The sequence below is a fragment of the Tachypleus tridentatus genome, chromosome 1 (genome assembly GCF_004210375.1).
Source record: "Tachypleus tridentatus isolate NWPU-2018 chromosome 1, ASM421037v1, whole genome shotgun sequence".
Classification (NCBI taxonomy): Eukaryota; Metazoa; Arthropoda; class Merostomata; order Xiphosura; family Limulidae; genus Tachypleus; species Tachypleus tridentatus.
Window position 1 is genome coordinate 135,780,053 of NC_134825.1, and position 12,821 is coordinate 135,792,873.

Consider the following 12,821-nt stretch of genomic DNA (forward strand, 5'->3'; position numbering starts at 1 on the left):
TTCACAAAATATCGATTCTGAATACTTAAAAACTAAATAACTAACAAATAAGCAACCTAAAAAATACCAAAATAAACAAAACACACTGCACTAAGATCATACGATTAAGGAGACGGAAAAGGTTGCTTGCAATCATTATGCTAGAATAAAAAATTAACAGTTTTTAACGTGTTCTTCTGATGTCGTTAGACCAATTCAGTGACGTTTTTATTATGCGACACATGTTTGGATGATATTAAGTTGCAAACATATTTCATATCCTTATAGCAAATAATTTCATTGTTATCAATCAATGGAATAAGTTGTTATAAGTATATAAGCTATACGTTTATAACCCAGGCCTGTGCCTCTGCAGTTAACATAGTCTGCGGTATTTACAGCGGTAAGACTACAGATTTGCAAGCTTAAAATCAGCTGTTCGACTCCCTCGGTGGACGCAGGAGATAACCCTATGGGGGTTTCTGATAAGAAAACACACATAACTCACTTTCACTAGTTTTTCTTTGGTAGTCACTTTCAGTTGAAATTTTTGTGTTTGTTAAGTTTCACAAATTTGTTAGTTTCTACTGAGCCACACTTAATCAGAAATAAAATGACAACCTAAAGCTTACTTCACATAAAATTCATAATATCTTTTCTGGTATATTTCCAAGCAAAAGCTATTGTTTTCTAATATTAAGATTGAAATACTGGTAAAAAGTAGTTATCATATTAAACAAGCTTTAGTACATATAAATATATGCATTTACTGTAAATGTTTCAATAAATTTTGTGATCGTAGTATTATTATAAAATTTATAAACATTTCAAGTAAGGAGATATAAATTCGATTCCTGAGGATTCTCAAATGAAAAATGGTTTGAACGAACTGTTCTGTTTAACGCACCCCCCCCAGTGGCCCAGAAGTATGTCTGCGGACTCACACCACTAAAAACCAAGTTTCGATACCGGTGATGGGCAGAGCACAGGTGGCCCATTGTGTAGCTTTGTGCTTAATTCAAACTAAACTAAACTGTTTCACCCAATTCCTTTGAAATTAAACATTATTAACATAACTTGTTCAAAGCAAGGTGTTTCCCATCAATCTTTAGAAACAAACAATATTTTTACCAAAAGACTAAAAAAATGGATAAATCGGAAAGCTTGTTAAATTGTAAATTACGTAAAAGAGAAAATAAATATTTACATTCAAAAATACCTTATCTTATGCTTGTTTTTGTTGTTTATTACATTTTATCATCTATCAGAGCCAAGCGGTCTTCCAGACTTTTGTGACTTCGGTGAAGGCACATTATTAAAGCTCTGCACTTGGTCCAATCCTCCAAACATATCCTCAAACCTTATGTGGAAAATTGGCCAGGGATCTATGTCCAACTGGCTAGGTGGACCACGAACTGACCATACAGGTGCTAATGCTAACGGTAAGTTTATATCTCGAGTATCTTAGAACTGCAACTTTCCTTCATTTTTGTATTGTAACAAAAAGCTCAAACAGCTTTTATTTTTCGGTTGCTGTTTCAAGTTTCAACTAATGATCTGATGATGATGAAAACCGTAACTTCAACGAAAACAATTATAAGTTGTTCACTTCAAATCACGATAAGTCAGCGTTTCAACCCAATGTTCTTATGTCACACAAGCTTGTTTGAAGATGCTATACAAATCTAAAATGACTTCTTGCTTCAATACATTAGATAAATTTAAAACTAATCCTTTTTTTCGAACAGTAATTCTTGTTGTAATAGTTGGAGAATTTCAATCTACCAAGAATTAAAAATAAAGCCGCTAAGAAAGAGGTTAGAACGTTTTGTGAAACAACTGAATTTTTTATAAAATTTATTCCTCATTTTTCGCCAATCAAAAATCTTGCAGAGAAAAGTAATCCTAACAAGGTAGTACGGCAAGATCTCTATTTTAAAGTTTTGAAGATATAATGAGAATTGTATTGTTAATTATCCTGTCATGTAGACTTCTAATTTTACTAAAGTATTTATTCTGTAGACTGGAATATTTGGAAAATATATTGGAGGTGTTCCCCTTTAAGAAGGATGAGATGGTTGTTAACCTATAGGTTATTTAAATAGAACCCGAGTACCTGGGGAACAAGCAATTGAAACTACCAAGAAAGATGCTTATGAAATTATAATGATAGTTTCTAACTGGGATGAATCATAACACTATGTAACACAAATTTTGTTCCTGGATAGTATGTGTTATTTCTTAACTGCTTATGAGGACTGGCATGGCCAGGTGGGTTAAGGCGTTCAACTCGTAATCCGAGGGTCGCGGGTTCGAATCCCCGTCGAAAGAAATATGCTCGCTCTTTCAGCCGTGGGGGCGTTATAATGTGACGGTCAATCCCACTATTCGTTGGTAAAAGAGTAGTCCAAGAGTTGGCGGTGGGTGAATGCGTTCGCCTTGCTCCTCTGAGTATGCTCCCATGTTCTCCTTGAATTTATCGAGATGAGCGTCAAGAATATGGACTTTCAGGGACATCCTGCAGCCCATTTTGCTGTAGCTCTTCACCAGATAATTCCTTGTGATTGCCCAAGAAGTCCCGAACCACTGCGACCAATCTGCCCCAAATTTTTTTCTTTCCTACTGAGCTTCTTGGGGAATTCTTTGCACTCCAGGATCTTCTTTATTTGTGGTTCAATGAAGAACCAGCTTTGGCCTTTGCCTCAGACAGCTTAGGGAAGAAGTCTCGAAGGTACCTGAAGGCTGGAGACTCCTTATCAAGAGCTGTGACAAGTTGTTTCACAAGACCCAATTTTATGTGCAATGATGAGAACAACACCTTCTGGAGATCCACTAGTGGCTCACACTTGACACTGTGCCTCTCCACAGAGAATTAGGTCTGTTGTGGCCAGTGCTTTCTGTTGTAATGCGCTGCAGTGTCTCTGCTGTCCAACAGGGAAACTTGGTAAAGCCTCCTAGGATAACCTTCAGGAATACCACCATTTTGAAGTCTTCGATAACATCCCAGCCATACTCATCATACTTTAAGGCTTCTAGCAAGGTCTTGACGCTGTTGTATTCCTCTTTGAGGTGCACCGAACGAGCCAGGGGAAGAGACGGATACTTATTCCCGTTATGGAGCAGCACAGCTTTGAGGCTTCTGGATGAGGTATCAATGAAGAGGCGCCACTCCTTCGGGTAACAGGCAATTCCAATTGCCTCGCGCAGATCGGATACATTGTGGCAGAAGCAGAGCCCATCTTGACAAGTGAAGAAGCTTGAAAAATGTCAGTGACGCTTCCTCTGACTTGCGACTTGCAAGTTCTACATTTTGAAAATTCTTGTAAGTTCTACAACATTCTAGAAAGTTCTTGAAAATTCTTGTTAGTTCGAGAAAATTCTCTATCAGCTACTCAGCACTAAATCTACCTGAAATGTTCTGAAAAATGGGTAAATTAAAAATTTCATTACCCGGGTCACAAAAGCAAAGTTTGAAGAGAAAAATAGGTCTTTTCCATTTGCTTTAGGCGTAAGCAATTGGGAAATAACACTTTCTGCCCAGGAACAAGAAAAGATAAAAATTTTGTTATATAGTGTAATCTATTAAAGTGATTACAGAAAATGGAGATTCACAATGAATGCCGTCTATGTTGGAATTCAAATTCAAGATCCATCAGATGCCAGAAAATGAAAACATTATTTTTGATGTATTAAGGCAAGTGCACAGCATAATGTTAGTTTGATAGTTATATCACAGTTCATGTCTATGGTCAGTTTAAATGTTTGTTTAGTCTTCTAGAAGGGGCATATATATATATGATGAATTGGTAACGAGCCTAATGTCTTGGATTTCTTTTCTCTCTTATCTCTCTATGAAGATATGTTTGATGTACAGAAATTGACGGTTTATACATTTATTCTAGACCAGTTCAGCTGGTTGGAGTTATGTTTATAAAAAGCAGCAAGGGTTTGTATAGTAGCCTGTCTTCTCCTGTATCGTGCTTAACTGAAAATTTCACTGGCTGTCATACAACAACCTTAACAGGCCACATATAAGCGTAAAATTACGATATTTTTTCGGTTCAAATTGTAATCAGTGGTCGATTAAGGGTCAGTTGGGCCTGGGTCTTAATTGTTTTATCGGGATCTATTTTGATTGTGACTTAAGACTCAAGTAAAAAAAAACACAAAAAACTAAACTCCAAGATTTGTTTTACTTTTGGAGACAATTGGAAAACGATACTCACAGATTTTCAAGGCTTATCTAAAATAATGAACAATATTAGTTGTTTCTTGAAAGAAAACGGCCTTTGAAATGAGATACTGTAGCATAGACAAAATTTGTATTTTAACAGCAAATCATATTAATAGAAAGAAACCACATACACATAGACTTAACTACTCACATATTCATGTGCATACACGCAAACAAACAAACACTCATCCACTTATATCACACCAATATTAACATATTACACTCAGCATTAGTAGCAGATCATTTCATATGCACTTGACTAAACTACTGTCTTCCTGGCGCATTTTTGTAACAAAGTCATTTATGATCTTTCTGGTGTCAAGTGATTCCAACAAATCATTCTCTATGCACAAAAGTGCCAATATGTTTAGCGTGTGTTGGCACGTTATTGATTGAAATGTGTTTTAATCTAACAGATAATCGAGAACGATCTTTCTACTCGGTAATTGCTAGACATCAGGCACTGGTACATCCTTGAGATGATCTGAACATTTAGAAAAAATGATTCAGAGATTGGTTATATAATATTATCAGCATACTTTGGTCTCGTGGTTTTTGAATGAACTTTCTCAGAGGGCGTAAAATTGAATGACATTTTCATCAATACAATTCTCCAAGTCCTTATGATAAGTATAAATCAGTGTTTTGATGGCACTGCATAGGTTCCCTGTAAGCATGGACTCTAAGTTTTATAGGAACCCAAGCTCGCAAATGATATTTAAATATGCCATTACTTTAATGTGTAGTGCAAGTGGCTGTTGTCAGTATTACTAAGAAAGTCTGAACTTTATACTGAGTAGAGGGAGGAGAAAATCACTGTCTTCAGAATCCTCCTCATCCCATCCGATATTCCACTTCCTTTTTCTTGACCTTTTTATCTGATATGTTTAAGATCCGGAGGTTGTTTAATATTTTTCTCATATTTGATAAATTAATCTTATAATTCTTGCACGAATTTCTTCTGAAGTTCTTGCATATGAAAAGATATACTGACAACCATTTGAGAGTCTTGTAATGGACGAATTATCTTGTTAAACCTTTTCAGGATAATGCTGAATAATTCTATCATTATTTCTGTTTCTAAATGTTCCAGTTGTAGCATAAAACATCCTGACTTTAATCACATTTGAGACTTTTCAGAGTTATCGCCTGTAATGTAAGTGAAGACTTTGTACCCAACTTTTAAGGGTCCCATCGTATCTGAATGGATGTTTCATCTTGTGTAATGATAACCCATTTTTCATTGGGAACCATACTTGTTCATGTACATCGGGTAGGAGCTTCCACAGTTAAGTTGAAGCTGAGAAAACACATGTAACTTCTACACAAAGGCACAAAATAGACAAATTTCAGTACAGTAGTCTGCAATGTATTGCTCAATCAAACTATGTCAGCAAGCACAGCAGGAAACATAGTCTGCTAGAGACTTCTCTTTAATCAAATCTTGTATTTCAACATATTAGCCGTTCACAATGAATGCATTGTCGCAAGACTACCCACATAAATCTTGATTTTTTATATTATTATTTTCAAGAAAAGTATTGAGAATTCTAGCAAGCTTTGCTTCTGTGTAATTTCTTATCAGTAAGAATGTGTCAAATCTCTTTACAAGACCATCACCTAGAACGAATTTAAAATATATTGTGAATTGATCCAGCGAGATACATCTCGAATAGAATCAACAGACATTGAGTATTTCTTGTATGTTTTCATTTCCTGGATACGACAATAAGAATGTCTTTGTGTAGGATTTCTATAAATTGATCACAAATAATATACAGATGACATATTTGATGATGCAACTTTGTTTCAGCAAACATGTTTCATGCAGTATGTTTCCAGTCAGAATAACCAGTTGTTGCTAGCGAAGAAGCTTTCATTGCTGTTGAAACTAATTTGTATATAACACCAAAGACATTCTCCATCGACAGTGAGTAACAACGCTGGTCTTTTTTAGCCTTTTATCCATTCAGTTTCTCACGATAAAAATGTCTTTAGCATTGACATTAATATTGTCAACTCTTTCATTGACCCTAGTTTCCCAACTATTCTTGTGTTTAAATATCTGTATAACAGATAAGATGAACACTCCAGGAATATATGTAAGAACATATAAGCGTATTTGAATGTGAGTTTGAGTGTTTGTGTATGTATATGTGTTTGAAAGAGATGTCAAACATGCTACCTAATTGTTTTGTTAAGAAATGATTAAATATCATTTTCTGTACTTAACTCAGATATTTCAAATTTTGTTCTTTCCATATCCTCCAATTAATAATGCTTGTAAAGTTGTTAACGAATTATATATAACTGGTGCATGGTCCAATGTAAGCCTACAAATAATTACGGATTTTTTAGAGGATAGCAATTTGTAAACTCTGTTCAAGAAACACAATTGATATAATATATCCCGAAAGCTTAAAATACTGTTATGTACCTTGTTAGTAATGTTTGAAGTCTTTTATTGAACAAAGTCCGAAGCCTTTTAGAATGGGAAACGAAATTTATAAATACCTTTAATCTAGTCCTAACAACTTTCATCTAACCATATGCTACTAAGTTCGGGACCACTAGAATTATAGCCATAGGTCCGAGCTTTAAAAATGCCTCTTACAAAAAACGTCCCAATTTAATTTTTTTTTGAAAATGCTTAATAAAAATGAATCAAAGAAGTCTACTTGTTTTTTAAAAGAGACTGGATGAGAGAGAGTTTGTGCTACGATGTAGAGTGCAAGGATTTGATTAGTTTACCTACGAATACTGTAACCAAATGTAGCCTCTCTCTGCCCTAGCATATTTACATACAATTTCCAATAAAATATAATAGGTCTAAATGAGGATAGACATAATCACGTTAATCGAATTATAAGCGTCAGTCAATCAAAATATTTTCTCGTCACATTTTCATGACTCTGCCAGCCAAGTTCCTAATTCATGGATTTTGCTCAACATGCTGTTTCTTTTCCAGTGATCAAGCAGTAGGTTTAGAATTTCTAGGTTAAAAACGGCTAAGGCAACATCAAAAACACAAAAATTATTTTCTTGTAATCTAGGTCCCGTAATAGATCAGTACCACTCAAGAACTTACTTTTAATTAACCTTAGTCACCCATACAGTGAATCAAAATAGTTGGCTCAAATTGTTGATATTCGTTAGCAATTATCAAGCAATATTTGTTATTTAATTCCGAGGTGTTACGATCACCTAGAACTTCGGTACTGCAGGTCAGCAGATTGCAAACTGTAGCTTTGCTTACACATGGGGAACAGTCGCTCTGATGTTTCCACCCCTTGTTTCAGAGAATCGTCTTGTAGCATGAGAAAACGAGAAATCATATGTTCCTACTTTGTAGTGTTATGCATTGCTTGAGTATAATGATGGTTTTCTGACATAGAATGTTTGTCGAGCTTCTGGTATTCCCAGTTGCTTTTCCAAAGTTCGTAAATGGACTTGTTATGAAAACCCAGTCTGTTCTATGGTACATCTAAATAATATTTCAAAAATTCTCGGCAGTACTTACAAAACACTCAACTAAGGTAAGGGATGTAACAAAAAAAAACATTCATATTTCTCTTCCCATTTATTCTGGTATTTAACAGGAATCGATGTAAAGGATGCGGAATCACAGCAACAGCAGGGTTAACGAATCAACATCGCTAGTTCCAAGACGTAGCTGCTTAACTTTAATTTCAACCAGATACTCAGCGTCAGTGTCACTACTCAAAACTTATTATCTAGGTTTCTTTGTAATAAACTGTAGTATTCATTTCTGTGGTGTACTTCACCACAGGAAAGTTCAAATCACAAAGTTTAATCACAATGGTAAATAACACACAAAACAAACAAATAAATTAAAAACACTGCTATACAAATGGTTTCCACACGGACTTTATAAAGCATGAATCGCTTTTCTAGAAGCGTCCACGCTTTTAAGAGTATCTACACGCTTCGTGAAATTTGAAGAATGTTCGGTAATACGTCTATGTTTAGTTTGCACAATCTAATTCCAATTCTGAATTCTCTGATACAAGCCCTTCCTTCTTCTTCCGATAGATATTGGCCATCCGTTAATGTCAAAAAAGCCTTTCTTCGATAATTCACCAGAATTTTGTGTTATTCTGTTGGTATAATCGTTGATTCCAGCTGTTCGATCAAATGACAGTAAATTCTGACTCATGTATCATTACTTTCATTCAGTTACTAAGGTCTCTCTTTAAAAAAAACAACACAACCTCTGTAATGTCTACGCAGAGGGAACTTGAACCGATTGAATTTAACACTATATAAATCTCGTATATCAAAATTCAAAGATTGTGATTTAGATTTTTGATTGTTTTATAAATGAGAACTACTTGTAACTTGTAAAAAAATTTTGTTATGTATGAAATTTACTAAAATATTTAACTGCTTATTCAGTTTTGGGAAGTTTCCAAACTAGTATAGTATTTCTGTAATTTTTAGCGATAGGGCTTCTTTCTTTGAACAGTGTTTTTCTTCCCTTTTGGACGTTCAGATGTGACAGTGAAGTAGTAAAATTTATTTATGTTAATTTTCTGTCCTGTATTTTTTGCAATGGTTATTACTATGTTTAGTTATTAATTTAGTGTTATTAAATATTTTCAATATATATTCTGACGTATTAGTTTTCTTTAAAATAGCATGGTACTATAAGTCTATTTTAAAACTCAAAGTGGTGTTACTTACTGTCAAATCATTCATCATAAAAATAAACAAATACTTCAGATTTCATGTCGCCTCGAGCTTCTAACTTGGAATAATGATAAATGGAAAATCAGGGTGTTATAAGATGATTCTCTCAACCCAACAATCAGGAGAATACTTTGGTCATCCCAACAAAGAATGTCAGAATGTTGATGTAGTCCTTTTAGGGGTGGTTTGAACTGGGCTCACTTGTCATATTTAAGGTAACCATGAATGTCTTATCGTACCGTGACATTATGAATGATATTTATCAATCTGGATTGGAATACATATATAGGAAAAGTGGGTAAAGAACCAAACTCATAGGTGATTTTTATAATAATACACTATAATGTGTCGGGCTCCGCGTCAGTCAGTGTTTTAAGATATACAGCTCCAGTTGAGTCTTTGGAACGTTTCTGAAAGACAGACTAGGGAACTGGCAGGACAGTCTTCAAAATCTCAATACATTTTAAAGTATTTGGAAAATGAATGGCGGTCTGTTACACCAAATATGTTAAGGTGGTTAATGGAAGCCTTATTAGCAGAGGTCATTCTGAGATTATTGTCAAACGTAGGCTCCTGTGTTGTAGTGAGGCTCCAGAGGCGTCAAATAACACCTCAGTTTTTCAAGGTATACTGTTCCAGTACTTTTTGTTTGTTTGTTTTTGAATATCGCGCAAACCTACACGAGGGCTACCTATGCTAGCCGTCCCTAATTTGTCAGTGTAAGACTAGAGGGAAGGCAGCTACTGCCAACTCTTGTCCTACTCTTTTACCAACGAATAGTGGAATTTACCGTCACATTATAACGACCCCACGGCTGAAAGGAACAAGCATGTTTGGTATGACGGGGATTCGAACCCGCGATCTTCAAATTACGAGTCGAGTGCCTTAACCACCTCGCCATGCCGGGCCAGTACTTTTAGTAACATGAAAAGACAAACACTCAAAAATTAACAGATTTGGATTAACTGTTTGTAAAGCAATATCTAATTTGGAGAGCCCTTGTTTCTAATAACTATTTCTCATTTTTCTTGTAAACAACTTTCTTCAATTAAAAGTATAAAGGTGGTGTTGTAAAATAAACAAATATTCATATTAAACAAGGCTATTACGAAATTACTTTAATTTATCTCATAACTTTACCGGTAAAAATGAACGTAATTGTACCAATAGTTTACGTAATGAAATGCAAAAACTAAAAAAGCTTATTATGGCATTCCTTACATCTTACTTTAGTCTTCTTTATTTTACTTTGACGCCATTTATGTACTAAAAAAACTAGGATTCATTATGCTGAATTCATTATGCTTATTTTTCAGTAGTTTTTTTTTTTTTGGCCCGACATGGCCAAGCGTGTTAAGGCGTGCGACTCGTAATCTGAGGGTCGCGGGTTCGCATCTCTGTCGCGCCAAACATGCTCGCCCTTTCAACTGTGGGGGCGTTATAATGTTGCGGTCAATCCCCCTATTCGTTGGTAAAAGAGTAGCCCAAGAGTTAGCGGTGGGTAGTGATGACTAGCTGCTTTCCCTCTAGTCTTACACTGCTAAATTAGGAACGGCTAGTACAGATAGTCCTCGAGTAGCTTTGTGCAAAATTCAAAAACAAACAAACATAACGGTAGTTTTTGTTGTTTTTTCTTATAACAAAACCACATCTGGCTATCTTCTGAGCTCACCGAGGGGAATCGAACTCCTGATTTTAGCGTTGTAAATCCGGAGACTTAACGCTGTACAAGCGGGGCGGGGCTATTTTTCATTAACTAATTAAAGCAAATATAAGTTTATTTAATTAACTATTAACTCCTAGGGTGATTTTATGCAAACCACAAAGTATTTACACAGAAAAACTATTATTTGTTTTAAAATATATCATTGTATTCAAGCATTTTTACTAACTCCTGAGAGCATGAAAATCTCAATTATCGTCAAAAATAAAGAAATTAGTTACAAATTATAATGTTCCCACACAGTAATTATGGATTAAACATAATATACACTAAAGTGTACTGTTGTACTGTTTGTTTTATTGATAACTGTATGTAATACTAAGGTATTATATTCTCATTCATCTTATACGTTTGTACTGATATAAAGGTGATAGATATTCTAATATTTATATTGATGGAATTACTACTTGTTTTGTATATACATCATCGCAACATGCAAATTATTCATTTGAATTGTGAATTTCTATGCATGTATTAATTTTAAAATTATTTCTTTTTCTCCGTTATCTGTTAACATGTAATTGTAATTGTATTTTATTTTGAGAACTGTTACAACTATTTTCATTTTACTCAAAAACATTCGCTTCATTTTAAGTATTGTTTGATCAAATGAGTTTTTCAAAACATTATCTATCAGATAGATATTAGAATATCAGCCTTTTATTCCTTTCCGATACAGTAAAACACATACATGTGTATAACATGTTGAATAACTATACGTTTTTTTTTAAAGGTGGATACACTTTCTTCGAGACATCTTACCTGAACTCAGACAGTCAAATATATCCATCTTCTCAGTCCCCTTCTTCAGCATTTCTTGGAGATACAAGATCTCAGTTCCAAAACTATGCACAAGGATTCACTGCCCTGCTGCTTAGCCAGAACATAAGTCAAACCGACACAAACGGTTACTGTATCAGCTTCTTTTATGCTATCAATGGGTTGAGTGCACACAAATTAAAAGTAATTTTGATGGATGGAGAAACTTCGGAAAACCGGACACTCTGGGAAAGTAATGACGGGCTAGAGGGTAGCTGGAGGAAAGGCGAAGTCGCCTACACACATGAAAACATTCATAAAGTAAGGATGGCGACACAGAATGTTTAATTTCCAAAGTAATGCGATATTACTTTAGAGACAGAATAGGACGTTTAGTATACTATCTAGTTAAGAGGAATAATTCTTAAAAATTAAAATATGACTTAAAAATTTAGTATGGGAAAACAACTAAACTGTCTGTTTATAATGTCGTTTATCACTAAGAAAAATGAAGATATCATTCTGCACTATTCTTAAAAATTAAGGATAACGACACTTGTTTAAATTTGAGTATTTTTAAGTTACTGTTATTTTTTCTCAAATTTAACATGCTTAATTGTAGAGGATTACATTAACCTTACCTAGTGTCTTCAAGTTTGTGTCCTAATGATGTCTTAAATTCTCAATGCAAAAGGCTGATTTTGATTGATTAGGAAAGATGTTCATTGTTGATATGATGTGAACTTTTTGCTGGTATTGACTTTCGCAAATAGTGTGAAAGCTGTTAGAAGCCAACTGAAACTAAAGTTTGCAGAGTCGTCACAATGTTTTAGGAGGGTCATATACCCAGAATGAGATGGTACAAGTCATGGAAAGTTCACAATCTCTGGTAAGTATATTGTGGTGCAGATGACAAGCCACAGAACAATACACCACTGCACCAGTTCAGGATCACAGAAGGACTGCAGGTGCAGTAGACAAGTGATATCTGCAGAATTTATTCGTTAGAAACCGTTCCTGTAGAACTAGAGCCCTCAGGAACAAGAACCAGCAAGGGACTAAAGTACATCTGTTATATTAAGCGGTCAGAAATAGGCTTCCTGAAATTGGATCAGGTCCAGAACACCAGCTATAGCCATTATATTAACCTCAAAGCATCGAACAGCGTCGCTGTCATTCGCCCAAGAATATGCCACTTTGCCCCTCAGCAATGTCCCCTTGTACTATTCACAGATAAAGGCAGGTTTCATGTATTCTCAAGTGATCAATGTGTGATGGCCTGGAGATATGAATGAGAACAATATTTTGTCTGCAACATGATTCATCATGGTGCCTTTGGGGAAGATTCAAGCATGATGTGATGTGACATCTGCATATAAACACGTGCAGACCTGTGTGACGATAGAAGATCCTTGA

The 12,821-nt window shown here is 35.0% G+C and overlaps 1 protein-coding gene across 2 annotated transcripts in view; it reads left to right on the plus strand.

Annotated features, from left to right (window-relative positions):
- Positions 1-12,821, plus strand: part of LOC143224997 (MAM and LDL-receptor class A domain-containing protein 1-like) — a 69,548-nt gene that overhangs the window by 15,050 nt on the left and 41,677 nt on the right. The window contains exons 4-5 of one of the 2 annotated variants that reach the window (XM_076453606.1): positions 1,248-1,421; positions 11,380-11,726. In XM_076453606.1, coding sequence (XP_076309721.1) covers positions 1,248-1,421; positions 11,380-11,726 — 521 coding nt within the window. The remainder of the gene's footprint in view (positions 1-1,247; positions 1,422-11,379; positions 11,727-12,821) is intronic. The other variant, XM_076453615.1, reaches the window with a different exon arrangement.